General features: G+C 32.9%; 4 protein-coding genes across 7 annotated transcripts; 1 reads left to right on the forward strand and 3 right to left on the reverse strand.

The window, feature by feature from the left end:
• Positions 1-1578: 1578 nt before the first annotated feature.
• Positions 1579-6887, reverse strand: LOC130656429 (uncharacterized). 2 transcript variants are annotated; one of them, XM_057459276.1, is made up of 6 exons: positions 6713-6887; positions 6403-6465; positions 6268-6310; positions 4151-6179; positions 3772-3822; positions 1579-3634 (listed from the first exon to the last, which is right to left on the reverse strand). In XM_057459276.1, the coding sequence occupies exons 1-6, from the start codon at positions 6819-6821 to the stop codon at positions 3446-3448; spliced, it is 2484 nt and encodes an 827-aa protein (XP_057315259.1). In that variant the 5' UTR covers positions 6822-6887; the 3' UTR covers positions 1579-3445. The 2 variants fall into 2 exon arrangements, with proteins under 2 accessions (XP_057315259.1, XP_057315258.1); XM_057459275.1 differs by having other exon boundaries at positions 6558-6807.
• Positions 6888-8483: 1596 nt separating this feature from the next.
• Positions 8484-15179, reverse strand: LOC130657801 (protein DBF4 homolog A-like). The gene is made up of 11 exons (XM_057460798.1): positions 15174-15179; positions 14823-14965; positions 14557-14667; positions 14483-14497; positions 13707-13773; positions 13438-13568; positions 10150-10168; positions 9993-10077; positions 9812-9874; positions 9654-9716; positions 8484-9408 (listed from the first exon to the last, which is right to left on the reverse strand). Exons 1-11 carry the CDS (start codon positions 15177-15179, stop codon positions 9242-9244), a joined length of 870 nt encoding a protein of 289 aa, XP_057316781.1. The 3' UTR covers positions 8484-9241.
• LOC130656430 (uncharacterized) lies at positions 12085-20607 on the reverse strand. 3 transcript variants are annotated; one of them, XM_057459279.1, is made up of 18 exons: positions 20494-20607; positions 20021-20111; positions 19783-19948; positions 19373-19568; positions 19256-19300; positions 18813-18842; positions 18629-18688; positions 17086-17124; positions 16964-17002; positions 16742-16772; positions 16630-16669; positions 15279-15317; positions 15157-15195; positions 14935-14965; positions 14823-14862; positions 14557-14667; positions 13707-13773; positions 12085-12482 (listed from the first exon to the last, which is right to left on the reverse strand). In XM_057459279.1, the coding sequence occupies exons 4-13, from the start codon at positions 19493-19495 to the stop codon at positions 15192-15194; spliced, it is 450 nt and encodes a 149-aa protein (XP_057315262.1). In that variant the 5' UTR covers positions 19496-19568; positions 19783-19948; positions 20021-20111; positions 20494-20607; the 3' UTR covers positions 12085-12482; positions 13707-13773; positions 14557-14667; positions 14823-14862; positions 14935-14965; positions 15157-15191. The 3 variants fall into 3 exon arrangements, with proteins under 3 accessions (XP_057315262.1, XP_057315261.1, XP_057315260.1); XM_057459278.1 differs by lacking the exons at positions 12085-12482; positions 13707-13773; positions 14557-14667; ... (1 more) ...; positions 14935-14965; positions 15157-15195 and adding an exon at positions 15950-16474 and having other exon boundaries at positions 15276-15317; XM_057459277.1 differs by lacking the exons at positions 12085-12482; positions 13707-13773; positions 14557-14667; ... (1 more) ...; positions 14935-14965; positions 15157-15195 and having other exon boundaries at positions 15276-16474.
• A 1673-nt stretch (positions 20608-22280) lies between these two features.
• LOC130657802 (uncharacterized) lies at positions 22281-22919 on the forward strand. Its single transcript, XM_057460799.1, has one exon. The coding sequence runs from the start codon at positions 22281-22283 to the stop codon at positions 22917-22919; it is 639 nt and encodes a 212-aa protein (XP_057316782.1).
• Positions 22920-24387: the final 1468 nt, after the last annotated feature.

A 24387-nucleotide genomic window follows, 5' to 3' on the forward strand; every position in this document is an offset into this window, starting at 1 on the left:
TATTCTAGTTTGTATCACTGAGACAAGTTTTCTGTAATAGGAAGTAGTAGGATTGTATTAGTTGACTAGTTCAGCAGAAACTGACTTTTCGTAACAGGATTGATGGTTTCAAACCAGGCGAGATTGTTACATGTTTGACCAAAATCACTTAAGACAAGTATATACGAGATAAAATGATAAAAAAAATAGCAGGATTATATTAGTCCATTAGTGTCTACTACTGAAACTGACTTTCCGTAATAGGATTGATGGTTTCAAACCGGGCGGGATTGTTACATGTATGACCAAAATCGTTTACGACAAGTGAATACGAGATAAAATGATAAAAAAAATAGTAGGATTGTATTAGTCGACCAGTCTGTGCTACTGAAACTGACTTTCCGTAACAGAATTGATGGTTTCAAACCGGGCGGGATTGTTACATGTATGACCAAAATCGTTTACGACAAGTAAATACGAGATAAAATGATAAAAAAATAGTAGGATTGTATTAGTCGACCAGTCTGTGCTACTGAAACTGATTTTCCGTGACAGAATTGATGGTTTCAAACCGGGCGGGATTGTTACATGTATGACCAAAATCGTTTACGACAAGTGAATACGAGATAAAATGATAAAAAAAATAGTAGGATTGTATTAGTCGACCAGTCTGTGCTACTGAAACTGACTTTCCGTAACAGAATTGATGGTTTCAAACCGGGCGGGATTGTTACATGTATGACCAAAATCGCGTACGACAAGTAAATACGAGATAAAATGATGAATAAAAATAGCAGGGCTGTATTAGTCCATTAGTCTGTACTACTAAATCCGATTTTTCGTGACAGAATTGATGGTTTCAAACCGGGCGGGATTGTTACATGTATGACCAAAATCGCGTACGACAATTAAATACGAGATAAAATGATGAAAAAAATAGTAGGATTGTATTAGTCGACCAGTCTGTGCTACTGAAACTGATTTTCCGTGACAGAATTGATGTTTTCAAACCGGGCGGGATTGTTACATGTATGACCAAAATCGCGTACGACAAGTAAATACGAGATAAAATGATGAATAAAAATAGCAGGGCTGTATTAGTCCATTAGTCTGTACTACTAAATCCGATTTTTCGTGACAGAATTGATGGTTTCAAACCGGGCGGGATTGTTACATGTATGACCAAAATCGCGTACGACAAGTAAATACGAGATAAAATGATGAAAAAAATAGTAGGATTGTATTAGTCGACCAGTCTGTGCTACTGAAACTGATTTTCCGTGACAGAATTGATGGTTTCAAACCGGGCGGGATTGTAGCATGTTTGACCAAAATCGTTTACGACAAGTAAATACGAGATAAAATGATGAAAAAAATAGTAGGATTGTATTAGTCGACCAGTCTGTGCTACTGAAACTGATTTTCCGTGACAGAATTGATGGTTTCAAACCGGGCGGGATTGTAGCATGTTTGACCAAAATCGTTTACGACAAGTAAATACGAGATAAAATGATGAAAAAAATAGTAGGATTGTATTAGTCGACCAGTCTGTGCTACTGAAACTGACTTTCCGTAACAGAATTGATGGTTTTAAACCGGGCGGGATTGTTATATGTTTGACCAAAATCGTTTACGACAAGTAAATACGAGATAAAATGATAAAAAAAATAGTAGGATTGTATTAGTCCATTAGTCACTACTACTGAAACTGACTTTTCGACATAGGATTGACGGTTTTAAACGGGGCGGGATAACATTATATTAGCCGACTAGTTTGTATTACAAGAATAGTTTCTTGTAGCAGGGCTCACAGTTTTGTATCAGTTATACTAGTTTATTGTAGCAGGATTGATAGATCGGATGCAGATGTTGCATAACCAAATTGCCTACACAAAGTACATATAAAACGTATTGATGACACAAAAGCAAAGAGTACATGGATTGTATGCCTCAAACTAATTTCATGTAACGGATTCAATAATTTTAAATTTGGTTGCTTGTTACAAGTGACAAAATCTAAGCCCTACATACGCGACAAGAGTATTTTATTTTGAGGTTGAGAGTATTATATTCTGCTGTGAGTTTTTATTTGCAAGTTAGGAAAGACTGATATATATTTGACTTGCGTTTTTTAACATTAAACCAAAGCGAATTTGCTATCAGAAGTCTTCTTATAGTAACAGGAGAGAGAGAGAAAGAGTTAATAGCAAATGCCACTACACCTTCCGTAGCAGACTTGGACAGTCTTCGTAAAATTACCTCGGGTTTATAAGCAGTCTCTTAGGCGGCGGCTTGTTACCTGAGGCGGCTGTCCGCATACCACAAGGGCATGGCTAGCGATTATTAAATTAGCGTAAGTTTTGTTATCATGCAATTGTTTTATATGCGATTTTTATATTTTAACTTGTGGTGCAACTTTTTCGTTTCGGTTATTTGCGGACGTGTAAGTTTTTTTCACAACAGCTCAAGCGACGGCCTAAGAGACCGCCAGTTTGCCTATGGTGTGCGCCAGACTTTTTAAATTTTCGATACTGTTAAGAAAATCAACCGAAACGAACAAGGCCAAACCAATTTACTAATATCATATACAAATACTTTTAGCTAAAATTTTATTCGTCGAAGAAAAGGCTTCTTGACCAATGACTTCACCTATGATACTTTCAGCAACAGCAATGTCGATATTTTCAGCAGCCATTACTTTAATAAATAGTTTAATAGTTCAGGTATGCATGACGGAAAAGTAGTAGACAAGTCCAATAAAGTGTAGGTAGTAGTTTACGTGTCCCGGATCCATATCTCTTAATTTAACCGGGGCAATTTCGTGTAGACACATTATACACAACATTTTTCACTATATACAAACAAGAGATATTTCAGTCTACATTAAAGCTAATTTTTTCTTTAAAAACGTGTGGTAAAAAGTACAATAATAATGCTATGAAGCATCTTCTAAAAACTTTAAATTGAATTCTAACTTTTAAACGAGTTCGTAAAACACGTGCTTATACAAATTACGAAAGTAGAGGGTGTAATAACAAGAAGATTCAAGTTTGCTAAAACAGAATCATGCATAGGATGTAGTAGAGATGACCAATGCCTTTACAGCTCATAAACAAAATATAAACTTTAGAAAGCAGTGCATCAAGCGTTATATACACAAAATGAAATTAGCAAGAAAACACATTTTGTCTAATCAAGGTTGTATTTAAAGAAAATGTCAGCTTAGCCAAACTTAGTTTCATTAATTAAAACTAGTTGTCAAAAATTAACTCAGTATTATAATCGTCGTCAAAATTAGGAAAGTACAGTATCGTGCGTGATAGCAGTGCTGCCTCTGGGATAACATGCAACATCAATTTTAAGAACAATTAGTAAAGAAACAAAAGCAGAACATTAACATGTTTAATAATTTTAACGAAGAGTTATTCGTTTTAATGACTGGCATAAGTTCATGGAACAAATGTATTCATAGTTGTTTTCTTTCGTAGTCCAAACGAGTACGAATTTGTACAAAAGTAAATTTGTTTAGTATATCCTCCCCTTCCAACGCCTTAGTGACAGCTTGTTTCGTTAAAGGACCATTAGCAATAATATCCGAGCACTTTTGACGTAGCAGTTGAACATCTTTATCGCAAAATAAACTTCTTCTCTTGCCCTAGTATAACAGAAAGAAAAAAAAATAAGTATTTTTAAATGATATTTTTTCCAAGAACATTCAGGGCAATACATTATACACATTGTACCTCTGATAATCTTTGGAGAGCGTACCAAAAAATTAAACCTACTACTTACTCTGAATAAAGATTTTTGCTGTGGCACACTACTTGCCGTACTTACAGTTTCCTGAAAAATGTGAAAATGTCAATTAGTTTATCTCAGGTTAAAGCTAATTCTCAAGTTTATTTGCCTTCCATGTGAATAGCACAATATGCAATGTATGAGCGGTACTAAATGCGTTTTTTATACACCTCCCATAAGTTGCATTTACGGCTTACCAAAAAATATTTTCTCAGTTATAAAATTTTTCAGGATTAATCAGGAATCGCGATTAAATTCAGAAAAGATATGATCATTTAACATCAAAGTAAGGAAACGAGACCTTAAAAAAACTAGGATCTTATAAAAAGAATGAAAAACTGCAGATTTAAACAGAAGAAGATCCGCTGCTTACAGTAATTAAAGGTCGCTTAACAGGAGTATATCGCATTAAGCTACGGACTTTATCATAGATTTGCTTGATAGAGATATCAACAGGTACATTCAGCATAGGTCTTTTATCTCTTACGTTAAGCATCGATATATCCCTGTTTTTAATTTCTTCTTTAAACATTTCCTGTATTGTTTGTACCTCCTCTATTCTCCATTGATTTCGTGGCGATGCATGCTCATTTATTTCCGCCATTTTTCGTGGAGGAGTAGATAAAATTGATTTCGTGGGTTCGTCTTCCAAGAAATGTTGCCTTATAACACGTCCCGCAGTAACTGCGGCTTGTTGTTTCTCGCGAAGGAAGTAATGTTTTTCGGCCGTTTTAAGGCTATGATCCATCAGATCCGCAGCTTCTTGGTAATGTCCAGAGCTTGCATCTCTTAAACCCGTGCTTGTGCTTTTTCTGATGACATTACAACATAGATTTTTTGGTTGTTTCGCTGGATCAAGGATCCCGGACTTAACCCACAGACTATTGATTTGCTTACTTATTGAACCTGATGCCATTTGTTTTCCCGAGCAGGAAACGAAGACATTATCGAACTCTAACGATAAATTAGCTTTGCGATTTGTAACAAAGAGTTTAAGATAAGCGTACTGTTCTTGATCCAAAGATATGATAGCGGGACCAGAAAATGTAAACGTTTTATGTTTGCGAACTTTTATTAAGTACGTTGAATCGATTTCCACCGCTCGTTCGAACTCAGAGATTGTCAAATTTGCTGTTACACCGGATCTATGTCCATTACTAAAATGAATTAGAGCGAGTAAATGGTCACGAATCGCACAATACTCTGTATTTGAAAGCACCATATTTGCATTCTGAGTTAACTTAGTAAATATCTCCTTTGCCAGTTGCGCGTTCTTGCTCTTAAGATATGTTTGAACTTGTTGCGGTGTCACTATCATTAAAAAATCTGTCTCTTGACGCTCCCAATAACGGTCTCTCGCGCCTTTATTGTAGTTTTTTCGCCAGGAGCGGAAAACAACTTTCATTTGTTGAATATTCTCAATTGTTATACCTGGGATAACAACATCCTCTACAATCACGAAATTACAAAAGTCTTCTAGGGAATAGAGATACTTTTTAATAGAATCAGGCGCATGTTTTTTCTTAACACAATATCCCATTAAATATTTATTCCTCAATTTTTCTTTATTTAAGAGATCCGCTACGGATGTCGCGTCAATAATTTTATAAATTCTCCTGACATCGTTTACAACATTTATAGAAGACGTTCTATCCCTCATGCCTCCGTCTGGGCCGCAAATAAAGCTAAGAAAGCGATCAAAGAAAAATTCAACTTCATCATTTGGCAAAACAATTTGCTCCGTTTCATCATCGTTCGACGGTAAATACTCCGAATCACTTCCGCTATTAGTAGAAGCCACTTCACTCTTGCATGCTTCAGGCATCATCCTGTATATCTTTACCGCGGAAGCATCAGTATTTTCAGGTTTGTAATTTTTCAACGGAGTTAAAGGATCTTGATCAGTAGCATATTGTTGAGGTGATGGATTCGTTACCGTACAAGTTTTTTCTTTTTTTTCAACGATCTGATTCTGGTCTGTTTTTGATTCTTCGAAATTACTTTTTAACATGAATTTTTGTTTGATTGACAATATTTGTTTACGGGGAGAAGCCAAAGCAACATCAGATTTTAATGGCTTCGAAAACTTTGATGCATTTTTGAGTAAACTGTAGTATTTTGTATCGCGTTTCATCTTGTGAAAATTTAAAAGGTGGTCGTCTAACCTTTTCACGACTTTGACACACTGTCCCAACGGACATATACGAAGGGTGTGATAGTCCTGCTTCGATGAACTTTCAGTAGCAGTATTCTTGATCTTTTTTTTTCGTAAAGAAAAATGGCTGACTACCGCCTTGGCAGACTCGGCCGTCCATTTGTGATCTTTTCCCTGAAGATGTCTCGGGAGATTATATACTGCCTTCTTACACACTGGACAGGTAAATTGTTGCCGTTTGTATTTACTATAATAAAAATGAGATACTTGTAGGTAAGTCTTAATTTTCGACTCTTTTATTACTCGTAAAATATGTTCATTCTGTAGAAACTTACTATTTTTTTACAGTTTCGCTCCTGAAGTCAAAACCATGTGTTTCTAAACATAATTTTGATAAAAAATGTAATTTGTGTAAAAACAACATGTGAAAAGTAAGACAGGTTTAACCAAATCCAAAGAATTGTTAATACCTTTGAAGGGTTCGACGCCTGTCACGGTAACATCACATTGTGGAGCATCTTTAAGAAGAGTTTCTAAACATAATTTTGATAAAAAATGTAATTTGTGTAAAAAGAACATGTGAAAAGTAAGACAGGTTTAACCAAATCCAAAGAATTGTTAATACCTTTGAAGGGTTCGACGCCTGTCACGGTAACATCACATTGTGGAGCATCTTTAAGAGGAGTTTCTAAACATAATTTTGATAAAAAATGTAATTTGTGTAAAAAGAACATGTGAAAAGTAAGACAATTTCAACCAAATTCAAAGAATTGTTAATACCTTTGAAGGGTTCGAAGCCTGTCACGGTAACATCACATTGTGGAGCATCTTTAAGAGGAGTTTCGAAACATAATTTTGATAAAAAATGTAATTTGTGTAAAAAGAACATGTGAAAAGTAAGACAATTTCAACCAAATTCAAAGAATTGTTAATACCTTTGAAGGGTTCGACGCCTGTCACGGTAACATCACATTGTGGAGCATCTTTAAGAGGAGTTTCTAAACATAATTTTGATAAAAAATGTAATTTGTGTAAAAACAACATGTGAAAAGTAAGACAGGTTTAACCAAATCCAAAGAATTGTTAATACCTTTGAAGGGTTCGACGCCTGTCACGGTAACATCACATTGTGGAGCATCTTTAAGAAGAGTTTCTAAACATAATTTTGATAAAAAATGTAATTTGTGTAAAAAGAACATGTGAAAAGTAAGACAATTTCAACCAAATTCAAAGAATTGTTAATACCTTTGAAGGGTTCGACGCCTGTCACGGTAACATCACATTGTGGAGCATCTTTAAGAGGAGTTTCTAAACATAATTTTGATAAAAAATGTAATTTGTGTAAAAACAACATGTGAAAAGTAAGACAGGTTTAACCAAATCCAAAGAATTGTTAATACCTTTGAAGGGTTCGACGCCTGTCACGGTAACATCACATTGTGGAGCATCTTTAAGAAGAGTTTCTAAACATAATTTTGATAAAAAATGTAATTTGTGTAAAAAGAACATGTGAAAAGTAAGACAGGTTTAACCAAATCCAAAGAATTGTTAATACCTTTGAAGGGTTCGACGCCTGTCACGGTAACATCACATTGTGGAGCATCTTTAAGAGGAGTTTCTAAACATAATTTTGATAAAAAATGTAATTTGTGTAAAAAGAACATGTGAAAAGTAAGACAATTTCAACCAAATTCAAAGAATTGTTAATACCTTTGAAGGGTTCGAAGCCTGTCACGGTAACATCACATTGTGGAGCATCTTTAAGAGGAGTTTCGAAACATAATTTTGATAAAAAATGTAATTTGTGTAAAAAGAACATGTGAAAAGTAAGGCAATTTCAACCAAATTCAAAGAATTGTTAATACCTTTGAAGGGTTCGACGCCTGTCACGGTAACATCACATTGTGGAGCATCTTTAAGAGGAGTTTCTAAACATAATTTTGATAAAAAATGTAATTTGTGTAAAAACAACATGTGAAAAGTAAGACAAGTTCAACCAAATTCAAAGAATTGTTAATACCTTTGAAAGGTTCGACGCTTGTCACGGTAACATCACATTGTGGAGCATCTTTAAGAGGAGTTTCTAAACATAATTTTGATAAAAAATGTAATTTGTGTAAAAAGAACATGTGAAAAGTAAGACAATTTCAACCAAATTCAAAGAATTGTTAATACCTTTGAAGGGTTCGACGCCTGTCACGGTAACATCACATTGTGGAGCATCTTTAAGAAGAGTTTCTAAACATAATTTTGATAAAAAATGTAATTTGTGTAAAAAGAACATGTGAAAAGTAAGACAATTTCAACCAAATTCAAAGAATTGTTAATACCTTTGAAGGGTTCGACGCCTGTCACGGTAACATCACATTGTGGAGCATCTTTAAGAGGAGTTTCTAAACATAATTTTGATAAAAAATGTAATTTGTGTAAAAACAACATGTGAAAAGTAAGACAATTTCAACCAAATTCAAAGAATTGGTAATACCTTTGAAGGGTTCGACCCCTGTCACGGTAACATCACATTGTGGAGCATCTTTAAGAGGAGTTTCTAAACATAATTTTGACAAAAAATGTAATTTGTGTAAAACAACATGTGAAAAGTAAGACAAGTTCAACCAAATTCAAAGAATTGTTAATACCTTTGAAGGGTTCGACGCCTGTCACGGTAACATCACATTGTGGAGCATCTTTAAGAGGAGTTTCTAAACATAATTTTGATAAAAAATGTAATTTGTGTAAAAACAACATGTGAAAAGTAAGACAATTTCAACCAAATCCAAAGAATTGTTAATACCTTTGAAGGGTTCGACACCTGTCACGGTAACATCACATTGTGGAGCATCTTTAAGAGGAGTTTCTAAACATAATTTTGATAAAAAATGTAATTTGTGTAAAAACAACATGTGAAAAGTAAGACAATTTCAACCAAATTCAAAGAATTGTTAATACCTTTGAAGGGTTCGACCCCTGTCACGGTAACATCACATTGTGGAGCATCTTTAAGAGGAGTTTCTAAACATAATTTTGATAAAAAATGTAATTTGTGTAAAAACAACATGTGAAAAGTAAGACAATTTCAACCAAATTCAAAGAATTGGTAATACCTTTGAAGGGTTCGACCCCTGTCACGGTAACATCACATTGTGGAGCATCTTTAAGAGGAGTTTCTAAACATAATTTTGATAAAAAATGTAATTTGTGTAAAAACAACATGTGAAAAGTAAGACAATTTCAACCAAATTCAAAGAATTGGTAATACCTTTGAAGGGTTCGACCCCTGTCACGGTAACATCACATTGTGGAGCATCTTTAAGAGGAGTTTCTAAACAGAATTTTGACAAAAAATGTAATTTGTGTAAAACAACATGTGAAAAGTAAGACAAGTTCAACCAAATTCAAAGAATTGTTAATACCTTTGAAGGGTTCGACGCCTGTCACGGTAGCATCACATTGTCGAGCATCTTTAAGAGGAGTTTCTAAACATAATGTTGATAAAAATGTAATTTGTGTAAAAACAACATGTGAAAAGTAAGACAAGTTCAACCAAATTCAAAGAATTGTTAATACCTTTGAAAGGTTCGACGCCTGTCACGGTAGCATCACATTGTCGAGCATCTTTAAGAGGAGTTTCTAAACATAATGTTGATAAAAATGTAATTTGTGTAAAAACAACATGTGAAAAGTAAGACAAGTTCAACCAAATTCAAAGAATTGTTAATACCTTTGAAAGGTTCGACGCCTGTCACGGTAGCATCACATTGTGGAGCATCGTTAAGAGGAGTTTCTAAACATAATTTTTTTAAAAATGTATCTGACAGATCACAGAACTCCATGTGCAATGCAAAACAACTTTAATTATATGCAAAGAATTGTTAATACCTTCCAAAGGTTCGATCCCTTCGGAGGTAACCTCAAATTGTCGACCATCGTTAAGAGGACTTTCTACATATATCAGGATATCAAATTTTATGCAAGTGCTTTTCTAAGTTCTGGGAATATGACGAGAAAATAGAAAAAATCTGATTAGATAATTTTGCAGTAATTACGTAATTTTATGTACCTTTGTTTTCTTTTTTGGTTTCGTCGCTCGTGTTTCCAATGTCCAATTTCAATTCGTTTTTTAATTGTTCACAACCAAAGGAAATCTAAAAAAAGCATTCTAGAGAAATCTGAATACAAATGTTGGATAGTAAAAACAAAAACAATTTTTAACATACCCTGCATCTTTTCAGAATCCTATAAAGGAAACAATGTTTTCTTGTTATTTTGTTTTACATATCACCACAGTTCAAATAAAAAACTTAGTGCTTGAGTTGCCTAAATATCCTTATAATTGATATTTCCCTTTTGTTAATGCAAAATTTTACATTCTAGCGAAAAAAATAATAATTTAAATGAAATTTGTTAAAAATACTGCTGTTCAAAACGATTAAGGAATCTAAAATGAACTTAAGAAGACCACTTCGGAAGTAAGGAATCTGAGGCAGTAGTATGTAAACTAGTTTGTTAGAGACAATAACTTGGATACACATAATAATGAAAAGCAACAAAAAGGAATAAAAATGGTAAGTAATTAAAATGGTAGGCTACTTATATTCACAATGTAGGTATATATCTATAACCAAATGCATTAGTTCTACTACTACAGCGCATGTTAAGTCACACCAGGATCTTTATTTATATGCCAAGAAACTTACTCGTTTTTTTATGTGAGTAATACGAGGCTCAGAAACGAAAAAAGTTAAGAAACGTTTAAGAAACATGGGTGGGCTGAAAACGGAAAATCCAGCAAAAAACGGAAAAACAAGAACAAAAATTTAGGAACAGGAAACAATACATAGTCCGGATAAAGTGGCAATGTCATCGAAACAAGTCTATTGGGTGCTTTTGAAATTTTACATTTACGCAAACTTTTGACGCAACACAATGTTTATCGCAATGACTTCTTTCCTATGCAATGCAATACGGAGTGGCAGCGAACGTGTATGTAGAACCTTTCGAACGAGACTTGAGCCTGCCTACTAAAAGCCTGCTACTGATTCCTGCACAATCACGATAACACAGCAAAGAAACTTGCGGAATAGCAATAACCAGTATGCTTTCAGTGAGAGTGAATTAGCGTTGAATATAATTTTATTGGTACCATATTTACTGTATTTAGCCTGGATTCAATATTATAGAAGAAACATCTAGGGAGTATTTTGTTTATAAGGGAAAAGATTATTTTATGTAGGCCAATGTCAGTGTTGACATGGTTGTTACAAATTAAGAGCCATGTTAATAAATACTACCAATTTTAAGTTATATTTATCGATCACTTAATAATGAGAAAAATTCCATTGGGAAAAGTGTTGCTTGCAAGAAAAACCTAACCTTATAAAAACTAAAAATTTCACGTATTGATTGTCCTTTAATTGTGCGTGAAAAAGAATTCGTGTTGCGAACATATGCCATTTGTCCATGAACTACGTACTATCATTTCTAACAAAAAATCGCTCATCGTACGTTTCTACCTAAAAACGCCTTGAGAATTCACAAGTGATGTTGGAATTAATTCACATCATCACTCGCAGATTTCCAATGCCAAATTCCAGGATGGAAAACATATTTGACTATTTTTGTTAAAGAAGGAGAAAGGGTTCTGAGCTTGCGGGTAAACTTGAGGAAGCGTGACAAATAGACAGAGTTTGATATGACCAACCTGGCCAATGAAATAATTAGCTAACCGCCTAAAAGAAAACTGAAAAAAAATAGTTTCAAAGTTTAAATGTTTAGCTGCTTCTTTGATCAAACTATCAAAGTCGATATCCTTTCGTGCAATATCTACTAGGAATCATAGAAAGTTTTTCATACACTAATACAATTATTGCAACAACAACACCACCAAACGTAGATTTTCTAAATAAATTATTTACTAAGGAATCACCTTTACGTCTACATAACGTCTATAAAAGATAGGTGTAAATTCTGTAGGACAACTTTTCAAAATACTTGCTAACGTAGGCCCTAAGGGGGAGCTTATAGCTACACCATCAATTTGTTTTTAAACTTTGTTAAAATGCTAGCAGGCTAAGGTAAATTGTTCTGGCTACGAGGTAGTATTTTAGACACAAATGTGCGAGATCATAAAACATCGTTGCTCCTCACTCAAATTTTCTGACATGCGTGACAAGCTTGTCTTTGTAAAGAGCCAAAAATATATAATAAAATATACTCTTTTTTCCAATAAGAAGAAATATGAATTACAATTAAAATGCTATGTTTTGTAAATCGAAAAACATTTATAGCATAACCTAACAATAAATTGAATGTTCTATAATACTTTTAATGAATTTCAAGCCATGAATTGATCAAGTCAATAACTTGTGTAAATTTATTTTCCTCTTATTGCGAATGTTTGATGCATGTTTGTTGCAAGTGTTCAATAAATATCGTGGATGGAAGAACAGATAAATTTTGGCAGCTCTGAACCAGAAGTTCCTATTCCATATATAGTGTTCTGACTCCCTACACTTTCGCTAGTGAATCATCTTTGCAATTAAGCCAGCACCTAAAATCGATGAAGATTATAATACGGATTATCAATTTATTGTCATATAATACTACTACTTTGAGTTTTTAACACCTTTAAACTGTACTAAATAATAACAATAAGTTGTAATTCGTATTGCAACTACTGTTTAAACTGTGTAGCTGGTTTACTAACTAGGTAACTTAAAGACTAAAAATACTTACAATTAGATTTATCACTGTAGACGCTTCTATTTAAAACCAGCTTACTCAAAAGTTAACGTCCTATTACTAACTAGCATCCTAGATTTTCTTTTTACTCAACTTGATATAGTGAATTTGCACGCGAATCTGAATGCTAGTCCAACGATGAGATCATCTCGTCGTTAGCAGATTAACTGGAGTTTGGACCAATCTTCTTTCATACACAGCACCAGAAATTTTTATTAAAAACAGATAGGTACTTGACATGATGCTGATGCAAAAAAAGCGAATGTAACAAATCATAACTCTAATTAGGACATATCGCTTTTGCCTAGGAACTACGAAACGACGGATATCACTTAGAAATCAAAGTAAAAAAACCGACGCCCAAAAACTATGAAGCAAAAATATTAGCGTGAGATGAAAAAATATTAGCGTTTTTTCACATATATTCGGAAATGCACGCAAAAAAATGATAGCTAATTATTCCAAATAATTCTTCAGGACATTCTCCAAATGTCCTGAAGATTTATTTTTCTTTATCAAAACTTAATAGTTAAAATAAAAAGACTATTATATATTATGACTGAGAAAGAATAAAACATATCTGCTTCTAATACTTTTCTTCGTAAGATTTGTTCTAAATTACTGACATTCACTTCTGTTAATGTGTCATACTATTATCACTTTGATGAACTAATACAACATACTAAATGTGTAGTTTCATGTAACTACTTATAATATAACATACCTCTCTAAAATCACATTTCCTATTATTTCTAAGTACATACTTTTTAGCAGCTTTCTTCTTGCATGCTTCGACAAAGTCGTCAAAACTAACTCCTTTAGCTATCAACTGGTCGACTTTATCATAATTTTCTTTATTAGTAACGAAGCTTTTATGACGATCACTGTCGAGGTGCTATCAAAACAATAACAATAGCTAAACGAGTCTTTCTGTCAAAAAACTATCAACTTTATTTTTTCCGTTGATATAATTCTTGTATCCAAGAAACAGATTTGATCTACAAGAAAAAAAGGGGTCATAGCATACATATACCTGTTGCAGTGATGTGTAACGTATCTTGCAACATTCACAAAAGCCATCATCGGCAACATCTTGAGGTCTAGGAAGAACATATTTATTACGTGAACATTAATAGAAAGGATCTTAAGAGACGTTATTGGAGTTATGATAAAACGAATACTTTTGCGCTTTCTTTTACAAATGCGTAGATTATTAGATGACGCTCAAAAACCTTGAAATCGTAAATACATTTTAGGAAAATCCCCAGTTTCAGCTTGTCAAGATTCAATTTTTAAAGACCTTGATATTTAGATTTACAGTTACCAAAATCACCGTAATTTCAGAAGAACACAATCAAGTTTCTTTTTTTTCAGTAAATTAGCTATACAGCATTCATGGATCTCTGGAGGCAAAATGTATTCAAAATAGTGGAATCAATTACTAATAAAGTTTTATCCCAAAATAACAAAAGAAGTCTTTTTTTCTTCAATAAAAATGTTATTTCAAATGTCGATAAAATATCGTAGTTATTTATAAAGAAAACAAAGAGGAATAAAAATTAAGAAAAAAATAAGAAAATTTGAGCCTATATTCAGTCATTTTGCAAAGAAAATTGAGGCTCAGGTCAAAATACGGTTATCTTTCAACACAACGTGTAATGCAGGAATTGTAAAAAATACATCTAGGCATTTTCTACGTTGTTGATTTGTCATACCATAAAAAAAAAATTTTTTGCCGCCCACTAGCTGCAATACACCAACAGCTAAGAAGTTGTAGTTAGCATAAAATTAAAACACGAAGACTCTTACTTTAAAATAGTGGCCCTAGGAATAAAAAAGAGCACCATAGAGAATACTAATTTAGATGTGAACTGTTAAGATACCTTGTATCACACGAGTCATGTCTTGTGATTTCCTTGTCGATTTTAAACAGACAACCCTTTTCAAAGTGAAGATTAGGGATCTTCGTCTTATATATTAATGGCTTGAACAAACTAAAAACATAATAAAGAAACAGGCATATTAACAATACGTTAACGGTAACAATTCAAATTTAATCATGAGATTCAGGTTGTAATAAAGCCAAATCATTATTATTTTTATTTACTGAACACGTTAAAACTACACAAGAAAGAAGAGCGCTACTTACTTTTCACGATCTCTGATAATCATGTAAGGCTCTTTTAATACTATAAAAATAATTGTGTCACAATACACGTTTATTGATGAAAGGTTATACTTCTCATTGTAAGTGTACTCACCTTCTACCTCAATTACAGTTTTTTGCCCTTCCTACAATGAAATCATTGATAAAATTGAAATAACAAGCAAAACCTTTAGTTATTAATTAAGCAATCGTACAAAAATTTAATAAATAAGAATGCTAGTTTTATATATTAACATCTCAGGAAATATGCAACATAAAAACAGCGCTTGCTACTAGTTTATTATTAGGAAATGAAATTCAGTGATATAATACATACCTTCAGTTTCAGAATACTAGCATGGGAGATCTTTTTTAGCTAAGAATAAAAGATAAACATCACTAATAAATCTGTTAACAAATATATAAATAATAAAATGTACACTGAAGCACTGAACATACCTTTCTCGGTGGTTGACTAAGATCATCTGCACTATTTCTCTAAAGAGCGTGTAATGTATGCAAGTTAGAAAGCGTCTAACATACAAGTACGTAACAATATAGATGGACATAGCTGGCCCGCAGCTTAAACAGACACATTGGTCTGCTTTATATCTTTAAAGCATATCTTCAAAATTATTCTCGCTCGCTAGAATTATTAATTATAAAGAATTTTATGTGAAAATTAGAGAGATATACTCCCGATTTTTTATGATAAAGGTATAAGTAAAGTTAATTTTTCATATAGTTGATTTTTTAAAAATATACATATATATATATATCTTCTTTTTGGTTGATTTGAATATAAGTCTGCAGTCCTGATATAAAAGAGGAAATCTTTTGAAGAAATAAATCCTCTGGTGTTCTGCGGTACTCAAATTTAGACTTTTCTAAAGTTGGTTTAAAATTTTTCTGTACAAATTTATTACAAAGCAGTACTAACTCTACCAGATCCAAGTTCAGGCATCAGGCAACTTATCAGGAGGATATCAACGGACCCATTCTCTGCCAAAAGATATTGTTTTATTAGCTTTGTGATAATATAAAACTTCTTCGAGCTTGCCTTGATAGCTCACCGCATATTATTTCCCTGCACCGCATTACTTTTTTTACTGGGAGGCTTAGAGACTTACAAACTTTTTACCACTGCTTTTTACTCTCGCCACTTCTTAGATGTGCATCACCATTTTCTTCACATTCAATATCATATGCGTAATCTTTCCTGTCAACAACTAATTCAGTGCACAGTGAACGTCTTTTCGTTACAGGCCTAGCCATAATCATTACCGGTGTTTGTTTACAACTAGCCTTGGGGAAAACTGATTCCAGAATGTCAAAGCATGATGAACACTTTTTTCAAACTTGCTGTGATACATCTTTTCTGGTGACAAACACACCTTCTTAGTATCAGTAACAGGCTTCCTTTTATTCATCTTCTGACATGATTCACTTTGTCTTTGTTAATCTTGATTAGTTGGAGTTCCTTCTTCCTCCTTTATGAATCTGTAATACTGTAGTCTTACTCAATACTGCTTTTTCCACTACTATATTCACTTTTTAAAAAACCCAGGTATTTCGTCAAAATATACTATCTTAGATGCTACTGATTAAAGTGAAGATTAGGGATCTTCGTCTTATATATTAATGGCTTGAACAAACTAAAAACATAATAAAGAAACAGGCATATTAACAATACGTTAACGGTAACAATTCAAATTTAATCATGAGATTCAGGTTGTAATAAAGCCAAATCATTATTATTTTTATTTACTGAACACGTTAAAACTACACAAGAAAGAAGAGCGCTACTTACTTTTCACGATCTCTGATAATCATGTAAGGCTCTTTTAATACTATAAAAATAATTGTGTCACAATACACGTTTATTGATGAAAGGTTATACTTCTCATTGTAAGTGTACTCACCTTCTACCTCAATTACAGTTTTTTGCCCTTCCTACAATGAAATCATTGATAAAATTGAAATAACAAGCAAAACCTTTAGTTATTAATTAAGCAATCGTACAAAAATTTAATAAATAAGAATGCTAGTTTTATATATTAACATCTCAGGAAATATGCAACATAAAAACAGCGCTTGCTACTAGTTTATTATTAGGAAATGAAATTCAGTGATATAATACATACCTTCAGTTTCAGAATACTAGCATGGGAGATCTTTTTTAGCTAAGAATAAAAGATAAACATCACTAATAAATCTGTTAACAAATATATAAATAATAAAATGTACACTGAAGCACTGAACATACCTTTCTCGGTGGTTGACTAAGATCATCTGCACTATTTCTCTAAAGAGCGTGTAATGTATGCAAGTTAGAAAGCGTCTAACATACAAGTACGTAACAATATAGATGGACATAGCTGGCCCGCAGCTTAAACAGACACATTGGTCTGCTTTATATCTTTAAAGCATATCTTCAAAATTATTCTCGCTCGCTAGAATTATTAATTATAAAGAATTTTATGTGAAAATTAGAGAGATATACTCCCGATTTTTTATGATAAAGGTATAAGTAAAGTTAATTTTTCATATAGTTGATTTTTTAAAAATATACATATATATATATCTTCTTTTTGGTTGATTTGAATATAAGTCTGCAGTCCTGATATAAAAGAGGAAATCTTTTGAAGAAATAAATCCTCTGGTGTTCTGCGGTACTCAAATTTAGACTTTTCTAAAGTTGGTTTAAAATTTTTCTGTACAAATTTATTACAAAGCAGTACTAACTCTACCAGATCCAAGTTCAGGCATCAGGCAACTTATCAGGAGGATATCAACGGACCCATTCTCTGCCAAAAGATATTGTTTTATTAGCTTTGTGATAATATAAAACTTCTTCGAGCTTGCCTTGATAGCTCACCGCATATTATTTCCCTGCACCGCATTACTTTTTTTACTGGGAGGCTTAGAGACTTACAAACTTTTTACCACTGCTTTTTACTCTCGCCACTTCTTAGATGTGCATCACCATTTTCTTCACATTCAATATCATATGCGTAATCTTTCCTGTCAACAACTAATTCAGTGCACAGTGAACGTCTTTTCGTTACAGGCCTAGCCATAATCATTACCGGTGTTTGTTTACAACTAGCCTTGGGGAAAACTGATTCCAGAATGTCAAAGCATGATGAACACTTTTTTCAAACTTGCTGTGATACATCTTTTCTGGTGACAAACACACCTTCTTAGTATCAGTAACAGGCTTCCTTTTATTCATCTTCTGACATGATTCACTTTGTCTTTGTTAATCTTGATTAGTTGGAGTTCCTTCTTCCTCCTTTATGAATCTGTAATACTGTAGTCTTACTCAATACTGCTTTTTCCACTACTATATTCACTTTTTAAAAAACCCAGGTATTTCGTCAAAATATACTATCTTAGATGCTACTGATTAAACGACTAAAAGTTTTAAAAAACTCAACTAGCTTTAAGGATACCTACTAAATAAAAAAATCACTTGAAGGAAGATATATTCTTCTTCTAATGTTATGATATGTAAGGATAAAAATTACTTAAACGTTTAAATATATTATTTTAGTTCATATTAACTAATCTAACTACTCGCATTTAACCAATCTGAGAAAGACTATATTTCGTATATTATGATATCCATCACATAATCACTCTAACAAACAGAACCATTGTTGAATAAAGCATTTTTATAGAACATTGCTTTAAGATCTAATATTATGCGGTACCTACTGTTGGTACGAATTTAGACATCTAAATTCAATCAACATAAAAATTAAAACTTAAAACAAAAAAAATAAAGGAAGTGAACTATAACTTACTTTGCCAACGTTACCACAAGAAACAGATGCCATGTTAACAGGTGCAATTAATTTTAAAACCTAGTGACAAAAATTTAAAATCAACAGGAACTGTGAAAAAGTGGAAGTATTGCCAAGAAATGCAACTGAACACCAAAGTAGAAAATGACTCTCAAAGAACTTCATGTTACAGTAGCTACATTACCTTGGAACTCTGCTGCAGCTTTTGATTACCCTGAAATAAAATATGTTTCTTCTTTTAAAAGTGTATATGGTGCTCAGGAAGAGAAATTCTATTGATAACTTGTAGTGGAAGAAAGAACAGAAGCAGAACCTTGAACACACTAATTTTCTTGAGCCTTGATAATATGCGAGTTTAACATGCAGTAGGCAAGAAAAAAATTGACTTTGTTTGTGCAAATATAGAAAACATGAATTCACAATGAAACTTCTTTTAAATCACAGCTCAAGAATAGATTTCTTTTTGTGATCACAAAAATCCAAACAACTGCTTTGTGTGCAAGAATATTTGACATTAATAATAACTTGAATTGAAATTATAGAATCCTGGTGAGAATATTTGCTTCTCTGGATCTTTAAATTTTTTACTTTTTACTTTTGTACAATACAAGAAATAATGATGTTTACCTGATTCTTTATATCTTTTAAATGTAATGGTACACACAAGTTCTTCTAAAAGAAAAAAATGCAGTAAATATTTGTAAAGCAAAATAACAGTAAAGTTCCTTAGAGTTAATAAATTACCTGCTTTCTCCAAGACAACATGCATTTGTCACCATAATCGTATCTAAGCTCTTCATTAGTCTTTATGAGTTTTAGAGACTTTAAGCCTAGATACGGCACTTTGTCACGAACCAGTAACACCATTTTACAATTGGCACACCGGGATGGGGCATCATTCACGAATCTCGCCAAGCAGTTGGAATGTGTGGCATCAATGCTTAAATATAGTAGAAAAACTATTCAGATACTATTTACGGATTAGAAACAAAGTTTAAAATATCTTGAATTAGAGTTTTTAGACAACATTTGTGTACCATTACCAAAAGCTGCAATATCCTGTCTTGTAATATATACATTGTTATCTTATGTATTCCTTTTAGTAAAATACAAAACAACCTGGAACATATTACATCAAAATTGTGTCCTATTACCATAATTTTTCACCATTGCTATTAAAGTCAAACAAGTAGTTTCCCAGCCCTTCCTCTTGATAGTTCTGGGATCTTTTCCGAGCCTCCTCCTGGGTTATCAATTCGCCCCTGTAAAGGAGTAGTGGAGAATTTTCCTTATATTCATTTGATGCGAACACTCCAAAACCTAAAAAATATCATAAGATTTTAAATAATGTTTATTCGCAATGCTTACAAATAATAAGGTATAGCTACAAACCAATTTTTGAATGAATATAATATTTTTGGAAACCCTCCTCAGGATCTCCTTTCTCTATTAATGCTTGCCAAGGGTCAATCTGTGTTCGTTTCTAAAAATAGATAAAGCTCTCATCACATGAGACATGACAATGATGAAGGCTATAATTTGAAGTAATTTTTTTTGTTTTCGCGGGTCTTTGCTGACGTCAGCATAATTTTTAAACCCTTATATCATTAACCGTTCATCAAAATCACATGATCACATACATTCTCTTCATGAGCGTGTCAAGCTCTACACAATAAAGACAACGGATAAAATGAATTTCGTCAATTCGTTTTTTCATATGCACTGCTGACATCAGCAAAAGGTCTAAAATAACCAATTTTTACATTGTCCCTCCTGCCTAAGTGGATTTCTCCACGGGCCTTATTGACTAGTTTATTATATTGAAAATCACTTTCCATTTCCCCATGAAAAATGAATTCACTCACTGGATATTTAGCAGCAGATATCTAGCAGCGTTCATGTCAACTTAGCAGTTTAGTTCAATATTGGTTCTTTATCTTTATAACTAAGAAAAAGTATTTCCTATGAATAAGGATAGACAATAAGGCACCAAACATCAAACATGGCTAACCTTTATAAAATAGCAGTTGTCACAAAACATATACAGAATAAAAAAATAAAAATGATGTTAAAAACATTAAATAAATTATGCAATACAAGAGTTCACAGTTTTAACTAACTATTGTTTAAAAAAATCTTTCTTTTGTTACAATGCTCTTTTTGAGAATTGAAAAATGGAAGTAAACTGTTATGAATTAAGAAAAGTTACAAATCATTCAATATGTTTTAAGTAGGGTTACTGGCAATAACTTACTAAATTTTCATGCCTTAAAACCATTTTTTAGAAAATACAAAATATTTATAATGCCCATGGTCTTATTAAATTCACTCCGTTTACTTCCTTTTTTAATACAGAAAATAAGTGAACAACTTAAACTGTGAAAAGGTCAATAAAAGAGAATATAGCACATTGAAATTTTATGCGGGATATAACTTTACACTAGAGTTTTTGGATATATAATAGTTATAAACCAGAAATACGTGTTGACTTTTGCAATTTGATTTATATATAAGTAACATTATTTTTTTTAATAAACTTATGAAGAGATTATGCATAATACGTTATTTCAAACAACACAATTTTAGCTATTTGGTCAACTTTTATTGGGAGAATGCTTAAAGTACAGGTAAACCTAGAGTGCAAGTCGAAACCCTTGTGTATTTTGTGTTGGACAACAATTTTTTTTGCTGTTTCAGTGAAAAACGATCTAAAAAATTATGTTATTTTGTAGTTCTTCTAATTTCATTTTTTGAAAAAATACTGTATTTATATACCTTACGCAATTAAGAATCTTAAAAATGTGCAAATACACACAGAATTTCATAATTGCATATGACGTATGAATACAGGAAAATTAAAACTTGGCATCAGTGAAAGATATATATATATGTCAAAATATGAAAAAGATAATCGTTTTTTAAGTTGAGTAGAAAATGTACATTACATATACTTTAAAGAAACATATACATGGTCGTTCAGCATATATACTTTTATGGTAATATTTCGACCTCCATATTGGAGGTCTTCATCAGACTATACAAAATTTTTTAACGGTTGTCATTACATTGACATCAAAACGACGTCACTGTAACGACTTCCGTTTAAGGTACGCGAACATTGGCTTCCAGAATTTCGTCGTCACATACTGACCATCGTCTAGATTAAGGCCATGTTCACTACGCGGTGACGTGTCCTGGAACTGTATTTCCAATGCTTCGCGTACGTTACGATCAAATTTATTAAATTCTTGTTTAAGCATTTTCGCATTGTCCTAATCATAACCAGCATTACAAGAACTAGAGTGAAATGAAACTCCTAATGCGCTATACATTCTTTAATGATGGTGTTTTTGTGTTGTTCGAAGCGGGTAGCGATTCTCAACTTCGTCTCCCTTTCTTTTAAATGCTATTTAAATGCTAAATCTTGGTCCGAAATTCGTTCCAATAAAACCTAAGATCCGTACATGGACACCATCTCGAGAACGGAATCCGCAGCTTTAAAGTTGACGTATGAAAAGAAAGACGAAACTCTGGCCATGAAACTCAGACAGAACGTTTTAAGAGATCTAAAAATGACAAAACCACCAAGAGCAACCCTAACCTCAGACCAAATGGTACAATAAAGGCTCACAAGCCAGAAAAGAACCATCCAATGAGAGTTGTAGTATCAACGATCGGTACACCAAGCTATAGGACATCAGAACATCTTGTCAAGAACATACAACCAACTCTGAATAAAAACGAAACAAGGTTAAAGAATTCGAGAACGTTTGTCGAAACTTCAAAAGGTTGGATTATCACGCCAGACGAAGTACAAGTTTCGTATGACGTTGTAAATCTTTATCCATCAGTACCGGTGAAAAAAGCAATAGATGTAATTATTGAAATTCTAGCTGCTGATGATGAAATACGTGTGAGAACAAAATTGACTCTGGAAGATATACGATTACTAATTGAATTATGCCTGTCTAAGTGTTACTTCATATGGGAAGATAAAATCTACCTTCTTCAAAACTCGGGTCCAATTGGCCTAGCTCTTATGGTTGTTGTTGCAGAGGCGTTTCTTCAATATCACGAAAGAAATGCAATTAGTGTTGCTCTCCAACGTAATCCACCTGTTGCACCGAAATCGTTTAAAAGATATGTTGACGACAGCCATGCCAGGTTTGAAAATCTTGAAGAAGCCAAATCGTTTCAAAACATTTTGGACGAACAAAATGACAACATAAAATACACGATGGAAATTCAAGACCTGACAAAATCACTACAGTTCTTAGACCTAAACATTTAAAATTGTGATGGATGCTACAAATTCAAGATCCACAGACAAAACACTATTACCAATGTACAGGTGAAACCGCACTCTGGGCACGACCCTAAAATCTTGAAGGGTATCTTTATAGGTTTTCTTAACAGAGCCTATACCATCTGCAAAGGACAACATCTGGAAGAGGAAATTCAATTTCTAATTAAGTGTTTTACGGAAAATTGGTATAATGAAGTAGAACTAACAAAAATCGAAAGTTCCTATCGACAAAAACGAAACAAAAAGCAAGGCAACAGAGACGGACAGCAGCCAATGTTCGCGTAGCTTAAACGGAAGTCGTTACAGTGACGTCGATTTGATGTCAATGTAATGACAACCGTTAAAAAATTTTGTATAGTCTGATGAAGACCTCCAATACGGAGGTCGAAATATTACCATAAAAATATATATGCTGAACAACCATGTATAAGTTTCTTTAAAGTATTAACATACGTTACATAAACACATCATTTAAAGAGTACATTACATATATAATATATAATTGCATCTATCACTGTATCCAGTAGCGTATATATACTCTCTGTGGCAAATCAGCTGTTCATTTGTTATTAAAGAAATATTAAAGAATATGCAAATAATGAAAAAAATTATAGATATTATCTTGTGTTCTTATGGTATCATTATATTATTGCCCTCCAAAAACCAAAGAATGGGTGCATAAAAATCCCTGTTTTATGAGCCATAAACAAATCAAACCATGGCATTTTTCATATAACTCTTCCTTGTATCAGCCAAGTAATAAAAAACAAGACGTATGATATACGTAAACAATCTCGCGAATAAAGTTTACAAAAAGCTGTCTATTAAATTGTGATTTCTGTTACGAAGTTAGACACGACATATTTTGCTATTCAGATGGGCAATAACATTTTTTGTGGACTACGCAGTTATTTTTCGAAATTGATTTGTGAGATCTTCTTGAACGGAAAATTCCTCAAAATTTCAATTTTCGTTGGGTCAGTCTGGGGTAAACTGACTGACAGAAAGAAGAAAGCGAAAACGAGAAATTCTTTTCGCTACAAAAAGAATTTCGTTCTCGTAATTATTTATATATGGTGGAGCGTCTTCGTTTTTCTCTTACGTATTGTTGTGGAAATTTTATTTTTCGCAGACTACTTTCCAGGCATTTGGGGAGACCTTAATTCTGCCTATATTCACTTTTGAAAACTTTGGTGGAAACACCTTTACTTTACCAGTTATTAAATAAAGCTTGTGAACACTAATCTTATCTTTTTAAAAAATAAACAATATGCAGGCGCTGCATAAACTATCTCGCTATTGAAAATGCACAACTATGAAACATCCACAATGCCACCCAATTTTACAATTTCTGCTAACAAAAAATACAGCCTATCATTCATGGTTGAAAGTCGCGCGATTGAAACGTTTATGAGCTTAAACTCCATTTAGGTGACAAAAATCAAAATTTTGA

Source organism: Hydractinia symbiolongicarpus, chromosome 9 (assembly GCF_029227915.1).
Source record: "Hydractinia symbiolongicarpus strain clone_291-10 chromosome 9, HSymV2.1, whole genome shotgun sequence".
NCBI classification, from domain to species: Eukaryota; Metazoa; Cnidaria; class Hydrozoa; order Anthoathecata; family Hydractiniidae; genus Hydractinia; species Hydractinia symbiolongicarpus.

Coding starts and splice junctions, on each gene's coding strand:
- LOC130656429 (XM_057459276.1), bottom strand. CDS start 6,821: ATGTTCTTTTTACACAAATTACATTTTTTATCAAAATTATGTTTCGAA. Junction 6,466..6,712: donor AGGCTTCGAACCCTTCAAAG/GTATTAACAATT, acceptor AATTATGTTTAG/AAACTCTTCTTAAAGATGCT. Junction 3,823..4,150: donor TTAAGCGACCTTTAATTACT/GTAAGCAGCGGA, acceptor CACATTTTTCAG/GAAACTGTAAGTACGGCAAG.
- LOC130657801 (XM_057460798.1), bottom strand. Junction 9,875..9,992: donor AACCAAAAAAGAAAACAAAG/GTACATAAAATT, acceptor TGATATATGTAG/AAAGTCCTCTTAACGATGGT. Junction 9,409..9,653: donor AGGCGTCGAACCTTTCAAAG/GTATTAACAATT, acceptor CATTATGTTTAG/AAACTCCTCTTAAAGATGCT.
- LOC130656430 (XM_057459278.1), bottom strand. CDS start 19,495: ATGGTGTTACTGGTTCGTGACAAAGTGCCGTATCTAGGCTTAAAGTCT. Junction 18,843..19,255: donor TAAAAGATATAAAGAATCAG/GTAAACATCATT, acceptor ATTTTATTTCAG/GGTAATCAAAAGCTGCAGCA. Junction 17,003..17,085: donor TTAGTCAACCACCGAGAAAG/GTATGTTCAGTG, acceptor TTTTATTCTTAG/CTAAAAAAGATCTCCCATGC.
- LOC130657802 (XM_057460799.1), top strand. CDS start 22,281: ATGAGAGTTGTAGTATCAACGATCGGTACACCAAGCTATAGGACATCA.